This window comes from Mesoplodon mirus (genome assembly GCF_964341445.2).
Source record: "Mesoplodon mirus genome assembly, chromosome: 14".
Taxonomy (NCBI): domain Eukaryota; kingdom Metazoa; phylum Chordata; class Mammalia; order Artiodactyla; family Ziphiidae; genus Mesoplodon; species Mesoplodon mirus.
Genome location: NC_138990.1, coordinates 38,831,459 through 38,851,113, shown reverse-complemented (window position 1 = coordinate 38,851,113; position 19,655 = coordinate 38,831,459). Strand labels below are relative to the sequence as shown.

The window sequence follows — 19,655 nt, the reverse complement described above, 5'->3', positions numbered from 1 at the left end:
TCGTGACTCAGAAAAGAACATTTAAAGGAAAAAAAAAAAAAATCCCTCCCCGGAGACAACTGGATGTGAGACTTTTCGAGGAAGGGGCACCGGGAGATGTCACTTGCTCACCAGCAGGTGGCGCGTTTTCTTTAGGATTGCGTCCCCAAGTCTGTCGATAAAACATCGCAGCCAGACTTGCTCCGAGTTCCCTCGCCGGAAATCGCTATGCAGATAATAACCCTCCAGTGTCTGGAAATTAATTACCTCCAACGCTCATTCCTCCAGCGCCGACCGCCGCCTGTGTAGCCCGTCAACGACGTAGCGCCGCGGGTGTAGTAAGGTAATTCTGTCCGCAGGGCTTCCCCCTGACTATACGCGATTCAGTTAAAATAACTTTTTTTTTTCATCATCCACAGTTTGATTAGACACTGCGTCGTTTCTAATACATTTATTTCCACCTTTGAATAAAAGCAAAATTCAGTAATCTTAGAACGTAGATCCGTCGAAAATAATTTTGACAACTCATAGTTGTACAAAAAGTAAAAACTCCCCACAATTTCTGCGCACATTTTACATTTTATCTTCACAATTTAAGACGTGATTTTCGTTCCGTTTTACCGGTGCTAGTATGCCCAGCGTTTATGCAATTCCACATGATATTCGTGCTTCATACATCTCATAAACCAAGAATAGATATATGCATGCATGATTTTTTTATTTATTAAGGTGACAAATAGTTACAAGATACTTATGTGCTCATAAAGCACTTAGGAAACGGGAACTGCCTGGAAAAACAGTTCAGTTTCCCTTTCAGTTTTGATACTGTAACTTGCCTGTCGCTGTCACAATAAACACCGGCTCTTGGGTTCACCTGTGATCTATTCTCCTAAGACTCTGGCGTTGCTTGTACCTTATCAGAGCCTGTTATCTGCGCAAGTGTGTGTGGATGTCGTGTTGCCTACCTCCCGTGCTTAAAAACTTTTCCCCAAAGCTGGATTTTGACCTGATTGATCGTAATGGTTCCAGAGGAACTATTGAGCCATTACAATCCATCATCTAAATGATTACAGAGGGATACCTAAATCTCTCGGTTATTTGAAAGCTCTGTACATGCTTAAAGGGGGGTCAAATGAGCAGACCCCCAATTGTCCACAAAGTAGTTACAGGAAAGCTTGCGTTGGAAGCAAAAGCTCACCTAGTACTAAGTAAATTTCATTTTCTAAAAAAATGAGGTCACTTTTGTGTGGTTGGGAAGTGAGGAGAGGTGGGGTTCATTTTTTATCCAAACCCCCCAAAGCAAAGTAAGCCACGTTCTAGTTAATTTTCTGGAAGCTGCTCAATTTTCACTCCGAAGGCAGGCTGGGGCACTGTTCCTTCCGAGTGAGCAGGGGTCCGGAGAGGGTCTGGGGATGGGGTGGGGAGACCAGCAGAGGCTGTCACCACCCCATCGTGCCCAGGAAAGGCGGCGGCGGGCGGGGGCTCTCTGCGGGACTGGGCTCAGGGCGGTCCACGACCCGGCGCCACGGGCTGGCTTGGGTATCGCTTCCTGCTGGACCCCACCGGCACTGGCGGGCAGTAACCCGGACCTGGAGGCCTGGTCGCTACTGTGGGACCATTTCCCCGAGACTGCTCCGTCCCAGACTCGGGAGCCCGCGGTTGCGCCGGGCGGGCGGTGGGTGGGCGAACCAGAAGGACCAGCGAGGGGGTTTGCGCGGGGTCTGGTCCCCGGCTGGTGCCCGCGGGCTCTAAGCGAGCAAAGCTTGCAGACACGGGGGCGGAGTGTGCGGGACGCCCAGGAATGGCATGGGCGTCCAGACAGGAGTTTCTCCACCTTCGACGAGCTCTGGGGCCATAGGGTGGTTGGGTCCCCTATAGCGAGGTCGTTGACCATATTTGAACCATGATGTCCTTGCAAGTTTTAAACGAATTTGCCTTCGCTGTAAAGTAACTTGGTAGCCCTTACGTGTCCTGAGTCCCGCTCTGCTCAGTCTATCCAAGCTGCAGTCCAGGCGCAGCGTGGCGACCTAGACCTAGCTTAGTCTGATCAATTTCTCTTAAATGGGGGGGGGGCCTTTGTTCCCGTTGCGTAGAGAAGCCGAGGGGTCCTTAGCTTCCAGGGTTTCTTCCTGCGGTGGGTCCAGAGGGAACCAGAATCTGGTTGGTCTCCACTGGAGACTGAGGCCAGGGTTTGGGGGTCATCCCCTTGGCTGCTCAGATTGAGTTGGAGGACTCGATGGCAGCCAGCAAATCTTGAATTTCATTATTCCAGCTTTCTGGGGGTGTTCATTGTCCAAGACCTAGAAAGAATGGCGTTGAAGCCAGGTGTCTGAAACAGATCTGAGGCTGGGCAGTGCCACTGTCCTGCACCTCTCTCTCGCCTTGTCCTGTCCTACCTTGCAGACCAGCTCCAGAGGAAGCAGCTGGAGAGGCAAAGCCTGAGATGCTGGGCCAGGAGGGACCAGCTCCAGCCTTGCAGCCCCATCTTGCCCCACACCAGCTAAGTTACAGGATTTGACCTGAGTGGGGGTCAGTTTTCCAGATAACCTGGCAAAAGCAGCATTAAACAACCGGGTTGCATGGCCCTTTCTTTAAGATCCCTAAAAACTTCCTCCAAGAGCTCTTTAGGGATCCTTCTACCTGGAGATTTTCTAGAAGTCTTTGAGGCAGGTTGGCCAGGGGCCCTGATTCAGGAGAAAAAGGCAAGTGAAAGATGGAGGAAGCACAGTTGCACTGGGTGGCGTTCTGAGCCAGAGATGTACACCCCAGGAGGCTCCATCCTACCTGAATGTCCTCTTCCTAGGGGACATTTCTTAAGTGGTCTGGACAGCCAGATGGCCCACTGTGGAGGCCTCTATGGATTCTTTCACTGCTGGTAATAAAAGGTACCAAGCTTGGTCTCCTAGGAGAGCCTGAGCCTTGTGCACACAGATTCCCTGGCCCAAGGTGGAAGCCGGTACAGTCCAGGAATGCCCTGTTGGACTTGCCCTCCCAGCCTTCCTTGCTCTTAGCACTTGCTACCTTGGAATCTCAGGGGAGGGAGTGATCTCAGCTCCTTCTGTTCCCAAGGGGCCTCCCAGGGGGCCCCCAAGGGCCAGAATGTCGCTCCATGCTGGAAGTTGCTAGGATTCCAGCTGCACAGACAAACCTACATGGGTCCCTTACTCTAGCACTAAACTGCAGGGGGTGAATGCAGTCCCCTGGGGCAAAGACTGCACCCCTTTTTCCTCCTCCCTGCCCAAGACAAAGTTACCTAGGGGCTGGAGGCCAGGTTCTGTTCTAAAGGCCGCCTGGGGGTAAGACCAGGGTGTCCTCCAATTATTCCTTTTTGGGGGGCATTTCCACTACCGTTTTCCTAGGTCAGGGAACCAAGAGTCTTTAAAAAAAAAAGCTCAGACTTGCAGACTGAATCTGGACAAAGTGGCAGCTTCTTCCAGAGACACAATACCAATATACTAGAGACCCACTGAGGCCAGGAGCCAGTCTCCAGACCTCAGAGGGGTCATTCAGCAGCAGTCTTGGGGCAAACCCCAGGAGTGCAGTGGTGTGAATCTGGACTCACCCAAGCTCCAGAAACCAGCCCCTCCTCCGGACCCAGGGCTGGCTGTTCCCGAGAGATGGTGGGGAGGGATGTGGGCTGGGGTCAGCTGGAGGTCAGCTCTTAGAGCCAGGCAGTGAAGAAGGTACAAGTACTCTCCTTTTTAAAGCATAAGCAGTGAAGACAGAATTTCTTGCAGCAAGAACCCTGACCCTCACTTAGATCACCAACTCCACCTGAACCAGTCCCTTGGACTCCAAGGTCCTGGAGCTGAAGAACTTTTCAGCTTGAATCGCGTGCCTGTTCAGCTCATCCTCCAAACTCTCATCCTCCTCCTAAAATAAATGAATACATGATTAGAGGGTGTGAATCCCAGAAGGTTTTGGGTCCTAGGGAAATAACTTTCTTGACTTCTTGCCCCATCCTCCGCCTCTAATCTTTCTAGCGAACTCCATAACACAGGGTTTAGGGTCACCCATAGGCATTGGGGTCTGGGATACCGCTCTGGCACTGAGCACTCTCGGATGTCCAGGAGATGTTCCACGCCAGAAGGGATTCTGGGAGAAGAGGCTAGTCAGCAGGGGCCAAGGTGCGCTGGAGCCCAAACTAAGGCGCCAGGATCCCGACGCACCGCCCCCCCCACCCCACCCCGACCTCGCACAGGCTGTGTCCTAGGCTCCAAGGCAGGGGACTGCGAAATGCGCGGTTTCAGCCCGGTTTCATCTGCTAGAGGTTGTTTTTCCTCTAGCGCGCCTGGGGGGACCTCGTGGGCCTAACAACGCAGAAAGGGTCGCACAGGACTGAAGAACAGGGGACGCAGCTCCCGGGAGGCCGGGGCCAAGCGAGCGCCGCTGCCACAGTCGGCTGCCCGGGTCAGCAAAACTTTCTCTCTCAGTGCGCATGCGCAGGGCAGGATGGTTAGGGGGGCAGGGGAGGGAGGGGAGGGAGAGGAGGAATCCTGAGGCAAGGGGAGGGGGAGGGGGAGAGGGGAGGAGGAGGGGGGAGGGAGGGAGGAGGGAGGGTGGTGGATTAAAATAAGTAGGCGGCTCGGTGCTAAGGGGTGAGTGAGTCGGAGCTCGGTCTCTCCCCAGTACGTTCTCAGCCGCACCGGGTTCAGACCCAACGTAGGAGCCCCGAGAGAAGTTCACCATCCCTGGGCGGACAGGACTCCGGGGCCGCTGAGCGCTCCCGCGTGTCGGGCGCTCGGAGTCCCCGCAGCCGGAGAGGGGCCAGGACGCTGTGGAATCTAGCGCCTCTGGCTTCCCGGGTCCCCCGCAGCGGGAGCCCCAGAGACGCGCGCAGCGCCGGGACCGCAGCGGAATAAGGTAACTGCAGCCCTGGGCGCCCGGGCTCGGCGAGGGGAATACGGGCAGGACTCCCGGGTCCCCTGTCACCGATCGGCGGGTGTCTCCTCTCTCTCTCTGTCCCAGAAAGAAGCTCCTCTCGCCAAGCGAAGGCTGCAGGACCATTGTGAAAGCGAGAGCAGCTGCAGTCCTGGGCGGTCGTGGGTGCTGGCTCAGGGGCTTCGCGTGAGGGGTCCTCGGCCTCTGACCCTGGGGGAATGAGGGGGCGGGTCCCCACTACTGCCCCCAGCGCGGCCGGGCTTCGCGGAATCCCAGGCGAGGTGCTCGCGGACTTCGGAAGTCAGCCTGTGGCCCCCCCTCTAAGAAACCGAAGCAACTAAAGCGGGCACAGACTCTCCCGAGACGCGCGCCTAGCCCAACCTGACCTACCTTAGCTGACGAAGAAGGAAGAGGGAGCGGATGGATGGCTACAGCCGCAGGCGCCCGCGCCAGGGACAGGTGCATGCCCCCGCCGGGTCGCGCTTTCGTGAGCGTTTGTCTTTTGCCGAGTTGCGCTCAGGTACGAGGCCGGCCCGACCCGGGAGCGCAGGGCCGCGTGCCTGACGCCGCCTCGCACTTGCGCTCTGCCTTCGGGGTGTTCTCTATCCGATGATTGCTCTGTGTGGTCAAGGCCTGGAGCGTAACCCGCGACTGTCCTGGTGCAGGGGAGCACGCAGGGGGCGCGAACACTACTTCCCAATCAGAGACCCGCACGCCGCAGTAGCGGAAACACTGTGGAGCCGCGGGTGTCCTCAGTTTCGGGCTTGGAAGGGAAGGATTCGTTTGCTCCCGCGCCTGTCTCCCTTCAGGAGAGAAGGTGGGAGCCGGAGAAGAGAGGGAAAGATGTGACGGACTGCCTGCTGAACTAATTTCTCCCCCCAAACTTCTCTGATAAGAGGAATGAAAACCCACATCCATTCGTTTTTCAGCAGCTCGGCCAGTAGCGGGGTAGGCTCTTGGAGTACAGTGTAGCTGCGAGGGTTTCTTTGTTGCCACAATTTGGTAAATTTCACCCGGGTTAAGAGCTGCGCGCTGGCTCTTGGGAACAGAAACCACGTGCAAGGCTAGTTAATCTCTCAGGTTCATGGCCTCCTAGAGAAGAGAGGGGCTGGCAAGGACGCGGGGGGCGGGGGGAACGGATGGAGGGCGACCAGTGGGTAGATAGATGTTCTATCCGAGGCTCCAAGAAGTAATTGCGATTTCAGTAAGACTGGGGAGCAGATCGCTGAGGACGCAGCAGGCGTTTAAATGCAGGGGTGATGGCCGCGTAGCCGAAGGGTTCGTTCGATCTCGTTCGTTGGGAGAATTAAACAGAAGTGTCCCGTGCTGGTCAGTCCTTTCGCCAGGGGTCCGGACGCCGGTCACCACACGTGATGGGGATTCTGTGTCAAGGATGATTTTCTGGGGCTGATGCTAGACTCCTCCAGGCGCAAGCTCATGGAGCTCGCTCTGCCCTCATTAATGCAAGCGGTTAACTCGCTCACGCTCAATTAGCCCCGAATCAACTACTTTAATAGACTCTGCACACTTCATTAATGCCCAGCATAGGGTTGGCTGCAGACCCCGGACTGGCGCTCTACCGCACGAGGGAAACAGTGTCTGCACAGCGCGGGGATCCGGGCTGGGAAGCGCGAATGGCGTTTGATGCGCGTGGTCAGCACCCTTACCCGCACCTCCAAGGTCCCGAGGTCCTAGCTCCTTGCCGAGTGGATGCCTGGCCTGGGGCCTGGGAAGAGGTGTTTCCTCTCGCTTTTAAAGATCTAAAGCCTTCACGCTGGGGTTCCGGTGTCAGGGCAACGGGAGCCAGCGGGGCCGGGCGTTCGCTCATCCCCTCTGGCGGGACAGGCGAGGGTGAGACTGTGTTTTCCTCTTAGCTGACTGCCTGAAACCGGAGAGTGAATTCGGCCCATTCTTGGGACTACTAGTGTAGAGAGCCACGTTTCGAACGAATTTCGTCCCCGGGAAAATCGTTGACGAGGGCCTGGGGAACCCTGCCCTCGGAATGTGGCAGAAAATAAACTGGCTGCGCCACTGAGAAAAAGAAATTGAGTGTTGGGGGAAACAAGATTGGGCAGATAGCCCGTTAAGGTTGGCTCCCAAGAGCAGTGTCGGCTGCAGGCGCCCGCTCCCCTTACCGAGCCCAAGGGCTCCGCTCCTGGGGGTGGGCGAGGAGAGGCCAGGTTAGTACACGAGGGATTGCTGGGATCCCCGACCCTGCACGGAGCCGGCCCGGGCTCGGGTGCAGCCCAGCGCTCTGTCGCCATCGCCGGGGATAGGCCGAGCACTAGGGGAGCAAGTGGAGGCCCGGGCGGCGCCCTGCGGGCCCCGGGGAGCCAGAGATAAGGATCTGATTTCCAGCGCAGGGAGGGGAAGGAGAGGTGACAGCAAATCAAAGAGCGCTCACCTCGCCTAACTCTGGGCAGACCTTTGAAGTCAGCGAGTCGTCTCCTTTCTCCCCCCTCCCCCTTCCCAACCCAAACAGGCTCCAGCTTTCTCTCTGGCCCAATTCGTATTTTGCTTCGCCCTGTCTCAACGCTGTAGGAGGGTCTCGGGTCGTCCCTGGCGCGACCCGTGATCGACGTAACGGAGAACACCGCTGCGGAGGCCAGGGCTCCGCCGCCCGGGTCCTCTCTCCGCGCTCCCACGCAGATTTGTGCCTCCCTGAGCCCCAGGCCGAATTAATTGCTGCGGTCCGACTTGGTTTTCATTCGATTTACCCTGCGCGAGGACGTCTCTGCCGGCTCTGGGTGTTTTGCTCCCTCCACCCCCAGCAGAGCCCCTTTCCTTAGGGCCCACCACACCGAGAGTGACCTTCCCCAACGGCTTCCAGGGGGAAGGGCTTCTAGGTCAATATTGTCCTCAATCCTCCTGGGAACTGCACGGCACTGCCCTCACGTTCAAAGCTTCCCTGTAGTGAAAGGCAGCCCGAGCCTGAGGGGCCTGGGCTGAGGGTAAGCTAGGCTTCCGAAGCTGTCTGGGTGGTGTCAGTGTGTGCTGTGAAGGAGGGTACAGAGCAGGGGCCTGGGAAGCCTAGGGGTGGGGACCTGCTGCAGGTTGGAAGAAAGATCTGAGGAAGAGGAGAGGGGAAATAAGGAGTAAAGGGAGAAGTGGGAGGCAGGTGATTGAGACAGGCAAGGAGAAGTGAGTCCCAAGCACCCTGCTCCCCAGTGACTTCTTGAGACGGACTTCGGCACTTGAGACCTTGAGAAGACCTCCCAGGGTCTTCTGTGTAATTCCACCTTTCTTTCTCCCTGTTTTTGCCTCCACTGGACCGACCCAAGTTAGGAGTGTCTGGGAGGCACAGACATAAAAGGTCTGTCTGCCGAGTCTAGACCTGTCCACGGAGGCTGGGGACCCTGACCAAGAGTCAAGAAGGCCAGGAGACTGCTTGTCGCATCAGCATGACTCCCCTCTGGCTTTGCTCAAGCTCCCTGGCCTTGCATCTGGAGGGTGCGTAGCCCACAGCAGCTGAGGACCAGCCTCCATGCCCTTGCTCATAGGCAAACCCACCTGCCCGGGAGGGGGTGTTCACCACAGGCACACACATCCTGAGAGCCCCAAGCCCCTGCCACCCTTTCCTGTGGGGTAGGGAGGGCACTGAAGACCCCTTGTACATGACTGCAGATGTTTGAGTGAGTAAGTAAATGTGGCTGTTAGCGTCCTTGCTGAAACAAAGGTGATCCCCAAGGGCTGTGGACGGGAGTCAGTCCGCAGGGAGCTGCAGAGAGGGTGGTGTCAAAAGGGCTCCTTAACAGTGATACAGAAAAGCAAATTTGAGGTCAATGTTGAGAGCTGTAAGGAGAAACATGGCATGGCTTCTAGAAGCCAAACTGATGGTCAGCTAGTAGAGCTTAATGCACAGGAGCTGGGAGATGTGCAGACTGGTGGGTGTTTGTATGTGTGCTGCCTGTCTGTGGAGCTCTTTATAGGTGCAGTGTGATCCCGTGTGTGTACGAGCGCTCCTCCCTGCATTTTGTTTAGTAGCACAATACCGCTTGTCGCAGTTTATCTTTGCACCTTGTTGTCAACTCTGCTTCAAAATGTGCGAGTCTGTGTTTATCTGTCAGCGTGCATTTCTGTATTTGTTTATCTGCACATGAATGTGTAAGTGTGCTTCCAAGTTTCTGTTATCTTTACAGGAGAGTGTAATTCTCTGTTGACTAAGGCTTGCCTGGATGTAAGTCTTTACACGACAGTTTCCCTGTGCTTATGCCTTTCTCAGTGTCATGTACACTGTAGACTCGTTTTAAGTTGGTCGCATTGCGTAGGATGTAGTTTGGTTTCTGTATCAAGTTGTGTGTCTCCGCTGGAGGCCATTGGGAAGGAGCCCTGCAATTTTGAGGGTTCCTGCCTTCTCGGTGAGGGCAGTGAGCTCCATGGGTGGGGTCTTAGGTTCCCAGCTCTGGCTCTGGGGGACAGACAAGGTGTGGCTGGGCTGGAACTCAGAAGGAGGGCACTTACCCTGAACTTGTCTGTTCCTCTCTCCTCCCCTCTTCTTTTCCTTGCAGATCGAGATTGAGAACATACTGCAACTACGACCATGGGCAGCAAAACCTTGCCAGCACCGGTGCCCATCCACCCATCTCTGCAGCTTACCAACTACTCCTTTCTTCAGGCAGTGAATGGCCTGCCCACGGTGCCCTCGGACCACCTGCCCAATCTGTATGGTTTCAGCGCGCTGCATGCCGTGCACCTGCACCAGTGGACGCTGGGCTACCCCGCGATGCATTTGCCGCGGTCCTCCTTCTCCAAAGTGCCCGGCGCCGTGTCCAGCCTGGTGGACGCGCGCTTCCAGCTGCCCGCCTTCCCCTGGTTCCCTCACGTCATCCAGCCCAAGCCTGAGATCACCGCTGGAGGCAGCGGCCCCGCGGCGCTCAAGACCAAGCCGCGCTTTGATTTTGCCAACCTGGCCTTGGCGGCCACGCAAGAAGATCCGTCCAAGCTTGGCCGGGGAGAGGGTCCCGGGTCCCCCGCCGGTGGGCTGGGCGCCCTCCTGGATGTGACCAAGCTGTCCCCAGAAAAGAAGCCCACGAGGGGACGCCTGCCTTCCAAAACCAAGAAGGAGTTCGTCTGCAAATTCTGTGGCCGCCACTTCACGAAGTCCTACAACCTCCTCATCCATGAGCGGACGCACACGGACGAGCGGCCCTACACCTGTGACATCTGCCACAAAGCCTTCCGGAGGCAAGACCACCTACGAGACCACAGGTGCGGTACTGCGGGTGGCCCAGGAGAGAGCTGGCTGTCTGCTTATGTCCTCACCAGCCTCCTCCCTAATGCGAGACCCACCCCCTACCAAGTCCAAGCCTCCTAAGTTTCTGGGATTCCCCCAAATCGGGAAGGAAACCAGCAAAGCTCAGGGATGGGCTCCTGGAGCAAGGGTGGAGAGAACATGCGAGGAATAGGACCCAAGCTCCAGAGAGGCACGCACAGCTTCCTCCCTCTGCAGCGCTGTGCGATAGAAGTTTCTGCGATGATGAAAAGTGATACGTGGCACAAAAGACAATCAAGCCCTTGAAATGGGCAACTAGTGTAGCTGAGAAACTAACTTTTCAGCTTTACCTAATTTGAATTTTAATAACCACATGTGGCTGGTGATTACCGTTTGGGACAGCACAGCTCCAGCAAATTGTCCCACCCAGGTCCCCTCACTCACCTTCAGTGTTGACTCAGGCCTTACAAGGAGGCCATGCTGGCCCCCGGTTAGGAAGGCAGGGGTCGGCCTAGCTGGACCTGTGCACGGCGCAGACGGAGGTGTCTCCTTCACCTCCCTGCTCCACACTAGCTACTCCCAAACCTCCTTTCTTCTGAGGGCAAGCTCCTCATTGCAGTGGGAGGGGATCTTGGATAACTATTTATAATATTTATAACATTGGGTCATTTTGCAAGGATTAATTCTCGGTCTGCTTTTGCCCTCAGATATATTCACTCCAAAGAGAAGCCTTTCAAGTGTCAAGAGTGCGGGAAAGGATTCTGCCAGTCCAGGACTCTCGCTGTCCACAAGACGCTACACTCACAGGTGAAGGAGCTCAAAACCTCCAAGATCAAATGCTAAACAGAGCCTCCGGGGCACCCGGACCCTGGGTCACGCCGCCCCCTCTTCCAGAGGGACCAGAAGCCGAAGGCGACTCTGGCGGGCAGCGGGAGGGCCTCCCGGGACCTTCCCCCATCCCAAACGCGTCCCCCGGGGCCCGGGCGCACGCGGAACTCCAGAGCCCCGCCCCGGGCCGTGACCCCGGCCGCCCGGGCGGCTCCCCCAGGACGCGGCTAAACTCTTGGCCAAAAGGAGGTACTCACGTGGCGGAAGGAAAACTGCATTAAAAAAAAAGAACGAAAGCTTCGCGGAGCCGCAGCGGCGCCTCTCCCAGAAGTATTACTTTTTCTATTGTTATTTTATACGTTTTCTTTATTCTTTTTTTTTTTTCTTTGACCATATAAGCTTGTAACTCTGACTGCGGAGAGAGAGGGGAGAGGAAAAGAAGTTCTGTGCTCTCTCGCAGCCTCCAACCCCTCCTCCCGCCTCCAACCCCACCCCTGGGAGCCTGCAAAAGTGTAATCCCTGTATCTGCTTCAGCCGCCGGGCCCCAGGATCGCGGGGCCGGGGAGCGCCCCTCCCAGCTCCTGCCGCGCAGCGGGCCCTGGGCTCCCGGACTCCGACGGCGGGGCGAAGGCCTCGGGCCCTGGGGCTGGAGGGGACCCGGCCTCCGGCTCCCCTGCTCCGCTGCCCCATCACCGCGAGCGAGCAGGAGGCTAGGAGCAGGACGATGTATTGCGATTGGCACTTTATGCTGACCATCGGTAACGGACATTTATCACTGGAGTTTTTAAAAATATTAAATAAACGGTTATTTTACAGGCATTGCAGGATGGGTAATTTCCCTTCCAAACGCAGGAAACTGGGCGGCTCCTTTCTTTGAGAGGAGCGGGTTTCGCTGCCCAAGCCGACCTGTCCCACTTCAGCAACTTTCCCCTAAGGAGCGTCAGCGGTTTGGGATGGGTGGAGCAGCCCTCCTCTCTCCCGGTGTTGGGCAACCTCGGACCCCGCCCATATTTATCTTCTTACTTTTCTCCTCCACTTTGGCCTGAGGGTCTCAGTCTCCCCAGTCCTCATCTCCGAAGGGCTCCGAGTTTACAAAGAAGCCGAGCCTGCGGCCAGTACATCGGCTGTGAGAAATCCCAACATCCCCGGGTGTCGGGGTCGCTTAGGGTCCACCAAGGGAAGAGAACGTCACCCACCTCCCCAACGAAAAGCCTCCCTCCAGGCCTCTTGCTGCTGCACTGGGGAGGGAAGGAAGCGCCCTCACGGACTGCCTCAGACCAGTACCGTCCCCCGGGCCCCAATACGCGGCTACAAATACATAATCACCGCTGCCTCCCCAAAGCCCCAGAACTACATCACTCCCTCTGTTAGGAGCCCCCTGACACAATTCTCTGGCTGGGGCCTGTCCCCTGCCCGGATCCCGGCTCCACGCCCGCAAAGATTCCTGCCGTTTTAAAGCCTTGTCAGGAATGGCGGGGGCGGGCGCCCTGGGAGGCCCGGGGAGTTTCGGAGGAGAAATCTGAGTCGGCCCTCCACAAGTTGAACCTTCCCTGGGGCGCCTAGTTTTCCCACAATTAGAGGCCAGGCAGCAGGGGGCTCTCCAGCTTGGGGCGGGGCGGGGCTCCACCAGCTCCAGCATCCTGACCGCTCGGCGGCTCAGGCGGTGGCGCCCGCGGCCCTTCCCGAGCCGAGCGCAGCCTCTCGGGCTTCTGTGCCCGGCGCTCAGTGACCGCGCAGACAGCTGGGCCGAGCTTACCTGCAACAGGGACCACCAGTCCTCGGTCTGAAAAAGTGTGCCGGGGCCGCAGGAGTTAAAACGCTCTAGGCTTTCGCTGCGCCATCCTCACCTCCTCTGGGAATGCCTCCCCGCCCTCGGCGGGCTTGAACTCGGCGGTGCGGGAACCCGACTTATCTCTGTGGCCTTGGCCGAGACGGCGTGGACGAGTCCTGCCCTCAGCATTCGGAGCCACGCTGCCCCCTGCTGGACAGGCCTGGAGGGGCGGCCCAGGAATCGGGGCACCTCGAGGTGTCCTGCCTGCAACCCCGAGTAACTTCCGCCGCAGGTCCTGTCTGCATCTGGTCTTACCCTCCAAACCTTCCTGACGGGTCCCAGGACCCACTGAGAACGAGGGGCGGGGCACTGCCGGTTCTGGACCGGCCTATGGGATCTCCGCTAGTCAAGCAAGAGCCCAAGCCTTCTTACCCCTCGGGTCCAAAAGGACTCGCCGCAGGAGAGAGCGGAGCCCGTATCCCAGAGAACTGTGACCTCTGGGCATGTGGAGGGAGGGTTAGTCAGTGGGTTTTGGGCTTCGACGGCTTGGGTCCAGGCAGCGCAGGCTGTGGTATGGGTCGCGCTTGGCCGCGACTTGTGTTAGCGCCCCAGGGGGGAAGCCACATCTGTTCCTTTACTCGCCCGTTTAAGTGATTGTTCCAAGATGAGGACAGGGCGTGGGCACGCACACACACACACACACACACACACACACACACTCCACTACGGAGAGCTTTGATCACCTCTGAGTACCTGAAAGAGTGCCTCATTCAGTTCCTTTACTGTTTTAGGGAGTCCGTTTTCCTCAGGGATTGACTGCTGCTGCCCCGTGTCCCTCACATTGCACCACCTCCCACCTCCCCAGGACACAAAGAACCTCTGCCCCAACTCAAGGACTTAGTAAGGACTGTGAAATGGGGAGGTTTGCCAAGGAGGGTTTTCCTTTCTGGCCCACCCACCTCTGATACCATGAATCCCCGCCCCTCCATCCCCAGGCCCTGCCACGGAGAGACTTTCAGCACCGAGTGTCCGTCCTTGGAAGAATGAATTCCTAAGCGCAGAGGTTTGGGGGATGGGGTGGGAGTGGGACAGGGTGCTGCCCAGAGACCTCCAGCCTGTTCTCAATGCCTCTATCATCTTGGTGGACGCAGAAACCACTTAGCAGCGTAGCTGGCTGCAGTCTATCCTCATGGCAGTGATTTCATACACTGCAGTAACAGCGACTGCAAATGGAAGGGCAAGCCTGGGTCGCGGACCACCAGACCCCACACAGGCTACAATTCCCTGATCCTACTCTGTGGGTCGCATGAAAAGGCAACGAGACGGTCAGAAATGCTGGGTGTGTTTTATTGCCTGTCCACTCTACAGGTGGCCATTTTTTCCTGCTACACCTCTGGAAGATTCTGAACCACCCCCCACCCCCCGTTTTCAGACATTAAGTTTCCTTTGGCCTCACATGCCCAGCGTGGCTCAGGCCGGTTTTCGAGAGGGAAGGAGATGAGAGTTAGGCTGGGGCCCTTCCAAAGTTGCTAGGCCTGCGATTCGTCTCTAGCGCAGGAGGTGGGGCAGCTACCCGGCTGGACTTCTCTGCTGGGCGGGTAGAAGGCGCGAGAGACCCTCGGCGCAGCCTGGAGCTTCCTAGCGCTCGCTCTGGGAGGAGAACAGGAGCGCCCTGGGGGAAAGAAGAGCCCGCAAGGGCTCCTTCCTAGAGGAAGAGTTCAGGTTCTACCCCCTCCTTCCGGAATGTAGCTAGGGGTTTGGGGCGCACGAAGGGCCTTTTTCCTCCTTGTCTCGGGATTCAGGGCTAGTATAGGGTCCTGGGGGGAGGGAGAAACGCAGTAAGATGGTCTAGGGCTCCCGGACGGCACCTCATCTGCAAGAACGTGGGACCTGTGATATCATTCCCACCCCCTCCCCTGGAACCTTGGCGTCCGTAGAACCGACTCAAAGGCGTCCCATCCCACCTCCCAGAACATTATGGCACTGTGACGTCAGGGCATCTTCCCGATGACAGTGATGTCACACAGGCCTCTGGCAAGAGCGCAAGGGATCCGCGACGTCTACATCGGTATCTCATTTACGTACTTCCATGACGTCACAGATGGGCCACACCTGGAGCAGTGACACTATTGCTCCCACATTTCCCGGTCCCGCCCCTCAAATCCTGCCCACAGGTGCGCCAAGAATCGGTTCGTCCCCACCGACAGAATCCGCAGAACCGAAGCTTTGGCAGGTGCCCTTAGTGAAGGAGGGTGCCCAGCAGCTTCCGCCTCCGGGATCTGGTGGTTTAGAACAGTCTCCTTGCCCTAGGGTTTCAAAGCACCAGCTGCCGTGGGGTACTCGCCCCGCCCACCTGGCCCCACCCGTCCGCCTCCCCGCCCATTGCGCAGGCCCGGCGCGCAGGCGCAGCCGGAGCTCACCACCCCGAGCAGTGGGCGCGGGGGCGCGGTGTCTTCAGGCGGACGCGGGCTGTCGCTTCCGACTTCTGTGTCTCACTTTCAGGGATCACAAACTCGGGGTAACACTGGCCCGGCGGGCACATCCAGCTGTTGGCGTATGTGAGCGCCAGAGATGCCGACGAGAAGAGGGCAGCTCCGGGTTTAATGCGGGCTGGAGACCCATGGAGTTCCTTTGGCGTCTCGAATCCAGCGCAGCCGTGGTCTGACGGAGATTCCTGGGATTCGAGCCGGCAGGGATGGTGCGGCCGGACCCTGCCCTAGATCAGAAAGTCTCGTACGTCCCCAGCCTTTTCGGGCACCCGGGTCTCTGAGGCAGAGGTCTCGAGCCCCCGGCGGGGCCGAGCTCTTAGAGGCGCAGGCTTGGTCACCCACCCTACGCGTCCAGCCCGGCTTTTGGGGCCACCTCTAGGGCCACACTGATGGTTGGGACCAGATGAAAAATTCACAAGGGACATGAGATTCATGTCTCATGGGGATCAAACCTCATGTCAGTGGCACAGGAGGAATTAGAAGCTGTGTTTCCTTTGAGACCTGAAGATCCAGTTCTAGGTTTTCCTGCTGCTCCCAAGCTTTGGGCAAAGTACCTACACTTCTCTGAGCCTCATAATGGTGATAATACTCTTCCCACTTACCTCATTCAGTTAATGTAGAGGTCAAAGTCATACATGTTTTCTCAGTCATTTGTTAAGTGCTTGAACCCAAAACTGGACCCTAATGTGTTGCAGAACAACTTTGGCATTTTTGAAGCACTGTGTAAAAGTATTATTAGAAAAGCTTCTCTCAGCCTCCTGAAGTAACCTGCCTCCCAAGCTGCCTTATTCCCAGGAGAATCTTCATCTCCACTTTATCATAGCCCAGGGATCCTGAAGTGGGATGGAAGAAGGGTATCTGACCTGGACTGGTGGTCTTGAAACCTTCTGGAAAACTGGAAAGAAGACTTTTTTTTTTTTTAACTCCATGGAGACAAATGGATTAATCCGTTCACAGATTATCATTATGTTTGGTTGAGAGAGGAAGTCTGGTGACAAAATGTAAGTGCCCCATTCACACCACTCCTTTGAGGCATATGCTTAGGGAGAAAAAGAATCCCCCCGGGGGCAGACTGAGGTGTGGGGCAGGGCAGGGGCCTATGTATGTGGCAGGTGTCACTGAATAAGTAGCAGCGGGTCTTTCGCTCTGCAGACACCTCCCTCGGTAGTCTCCTTTGGATCTGTGCTTCCTCTGACTTGTTTTAGATTGTCCTAGCCCACAGAAAAGCTGGTCACACGATACTATCACATGGACATATTTGCAGGAATGTTTGTGTCACCCCCCAGCCACCTAAGCCGTGGCATCTGCTGCCATTTTTTTTTTACATTTTAAAAAATTGAACCATAGTTGATTTACAATGTTGTGTTCATTTCTGCTGTACAGCAAAGTGATTCAGTTATACATATGTATACATTTTAAGAAATATTCTTTTCCACTATGGTTTGTCATAGGATATTGAATATAGTTAGTTCCCTGTGCTATACAGTAGGACCCTGTTGTTTATCCATCCTGTATATAATAGCTTACATCTGCTACCCCCAACCTCCCACTCCATCCCTCCCCCAACCCCCTCCCCCTCGGCAACCACAAGTCTGTTGTCTATATACGTGAGTCTGTTTCTGTTTCGTAGATAGGTTCATTTTGTGTCATATTTTAGATTCCATGTATTCCATGTATGCTATCATGTGGCATTTGCCTTTCTCTTTCTGACTTACTTCGCATAGTATGACAATCTCTAGTTGCATCCATGTTGCTGTAAATGGCATTTTTTCTCTTTTTTATGGCTGAGTACTATTCCGTTGTATATATGTGCCACATCTTCTTCATCCATTCATCTATTCTTCCATTCTTGGCCATTTTTCCTGGCCAGTGCCGGTTCCAGCTCCAGCAGTAAGAATATAGAAGGACTAACCCAGAAAAGTGGGATGGTTTGAGATGGATGAAAGATGGGATGAATTGGCTGAGAGTTTTGTTTTTCCTTTCCAAACACTTAGCTGGCTCATTTAGCTCAGCAATCTCTGGGGAGGTATAAAGCGTAATTAATTTATTTTTAATGATTGGTTTGATTGAACTCTTTTGCTGGGGAGATAAGGAGTTTTGTCATGACAGGTGCAGGGATGGATTGCTTTTTGTCATTCACAGCAGTGGGTACCACTTGGAGCCTGTAGGTAGGTGGTGGCATGAGATGAGAAACTTTACAGGGGACATGAAAGAAAACTAGAGGAAATGGGGCAGGAATGGCTAGATTCTTTGCCACTCCAAGGACCAGAGAGGGAAAATGAGCTTTCAGAGAATACGGGCCTTGCCTTAAATAATGAGATTTACTTGGAAGATGGGTTCACTCCTTATTGACCTGGGTCAGAAGCTGAGCGTCTTTGTGCAGTCAGAGTTCAGAATATCTTCAGTATCTCACAGCACGCGTAGCTCCTCCTGTAGGTCTGCAGTAGGCCAAGAACCAGAGCAGGTGTGACGCTGTTGCTATCAGGAACAGTCTCCATGGTCTTGTCACTGGAGAGATCAGCTGACACTGAAATTTTTTTTTGAATTTTTATTGGGGTATTTACAATGTTGTGTTAGTTTCAGGTGACACCGAAATACTTGAGCAGTTACTCTTAAGGCAGGTGGGACAGCTTGAAGAGTTCTTGTCAACTGTTACAGCGATCTATGTATCATAAAATCCATCTTTTTTCATGATAAGGTTCATATCTTCTATATTCTTTCTAATTTTTCCATTTCTTTGTCTATTAATTCCTAACTCTGGTACTTAATGTGTTATAAACTCCCACCATGATGGGAGTTGTTTTCTTATTGTAGTTCTAATATATATTTCCCGTAAAAGTAAATTTACCCCCAATATAAGTATATTTTCAACATACATACATAACCCAAAATTCGTTTGCCTCTTCACCACCACCAACATGCTTCTCAGTACTCCTAGGCCTCAGGTGCTCACATAAGGGGCATTAACTCCTTTAAATTTTGGGTACCTTCTGGGAAAACCAGATTATCTATAAGCCCAGCCTGGTCTTGTCCAGGTTTGTCTCTCCCTGACAATCAGTAATACTCAGAGGAGACTTCTCAGTTTGATGGTGTGGACAATGGCACTGCCTGGGGCTTTACCACTATGGGAAAAGTGTAAGGCATTGGTAGGGTTTCTCCAGCCAGGAAGCCAGGCAAGCTTTTTCCCATGACAAATGATAAGTTTTATTTTAATTATGATAAGTATGTATTTAACTGGGCCAGGGAGGATTGGGCATGCTGGAGGAGGGCATTGAGTTTTGATATGTTCCCTCAGCTTCCCCCTCCCAGTATTTTAATTTAAACGTTTCCAGGCATACAGAAAAATTGAAATAAATTTATAATGAACACCCAGTTACTCATCGCCTAAATTTCACAATTAACATTTTACTATACTTGCTCTTTCACATATCTGTCCATCAGTCCATCCCTCCAACTTTTTAAAAATGAAAATCTACAAACATACCAAATAATTGAAAGAATAGTACAAGGAGCACCCTCATACCTTCCTTGGAGAGTCAACAATTGACAATGTTTTATTTGTTTCTCGCTGTCTTTCTCCTTGAACCATTTGAAAGTTAGTTTGATTATATTTCATCCCTAAATACTTCAGCACACATCTTTTAGGAATAAAGGCATTATTCTGTGTAACCACAACATTACTATCACACTGAAGAAAACTAACAATAATTTTATCTAAAATCATCAAAAATATCCCATCTATATTAAAATTTCCCCAAACGTTCCAACCTTTTGAATTAAAAAAAATCATAATCCAATCAAAGTAGATTTTTGTTGCGTATATGTCTGTAGCATCTTTTAATCTAGAACCATTTCCCATTTTAAAAAAACTTTTTATTTTGAAATAATTATAGATATACAGGTATTGCAAAGATAGTACAAAGAGGTTCCATGCATGCTTCACCCATTTTCTCTCAGTGGTTGTGTCTTGTGTAATGATTAATGCAGAATCATAACCAGAAAAATCAATGTTGGTACAATGTGTGTATATTCTTATGCTGTTTTTTCACAGACATAGCAATAGTAATGGGTGGATTCCTGTAACCACCACCACAGTCAAGATATAGATTTATATCATCATCACAAAGATCTACTGGTGTTATCATTTTACCACTTTGACTGAATGTAGAAACCTTACCCCCTGTTATGGACTGAATGTGTCACCCCAAAATCCCTGGGTTGAAATCCTAATCCCCAGTGAGATAGTATTAGGAAATGGGGCCTTTGGGAGGTAATTAGGTCATGAGGCTAGAGCCCTCATGGATGGTATTGGTGCCCTTTCAAGAAGAGTCATGAGAGAGCTTGCTTCCTTCCTGCCTTTCTCCACCGTGTGATGACACAGCAAGAAGACAAGATGGCCATCTGTAAAACAGGAAGATAACTGTCACCAGACACTGGATTTGCTGGCACCTTGACCTTGGACCTCCAGCCTGTTGTTTAAGCCAAGAAGTCGATG

General features: G+C 54.0%; 1 protein-coding gene and 1 long non-coding RNA gene across 5 annotated transcripts in view; both read left to right on the top strand.

Annotated features, from left to right (window-relative positions):
- The first annotated feature begins 48 nt into the window (after positions 1-48).
- Positions 49-11,719, top strand: OSR1 (odd-skipped related transcription factor 1). 3 transcript variants are annotated; one of them, XM_082643178.1, is made up of 4 exons: positions 4,571-4,842; positions 4,948-5,319; positions 9,369-10,068; positions 10,780-11,719. In XM_082643178.1, the coding sequence occupies exons 3-4, from the start codon at positions 9,401-9,403 to the stop codon at positions 10,913-10,915; spliced, it is 804 nt and encodes a 267-aa protein (XP_082499304.1). In that variant the 5' UTR covers positions 4,571-4,842; positions 4,948-5,319; positions 9,369-9,400; the 3' UTR covers positions 10,916-11,719. The 3 variants fall into 3 exon arrangements, with proteins under 3 accessions (XP_082499305.1, XP_082499304.1, XP_082499303.1); XM_082643179.1 differs by lacking the exons at positions 4,571-4,842; positions 4,948-5,319 and adding an exon at positions 49-322; XM_082643177.1 differs by lacking the exon at positions 4,948-5,319.
- Positions 11,720-15,566: 3,847 nt separating this feature from the next.
- The window catches only part of LOC309815760, a 48,325-nt gene continuing 44,236 nt past the window's right edge, over positions 15,567-19,655 (top strand). For both annotated transcript variants that reach the window (XR_014295933.1, XR_014295934.1), the window contains exon 1: positions 15,567-16,161. This is a non-coding gene — a long non-coding RNA (uncharacterized lncRNA). The remainder of the gene's footprint in view (positions 16,162-19,655) is intronic.

What these genes read in the sequence shown, in the direction of transcription:
- OSR1 (XM_082643179.1), top strand. Translation starts at nt 9,401, where the DNA reads ATGGGCAGCAAAACCTTGCCAGCACCGGTGCCCATCCACCCATCTCTG. An exon ending in GACCACCTACGAGACCACAG is followed by an intron (nt 10,069 to 10,779) that starts GTGCGGTACTGC and finishes TTTTGCCCTCAG; the next exon opens with ATATATTCACTCCAAAGAGA.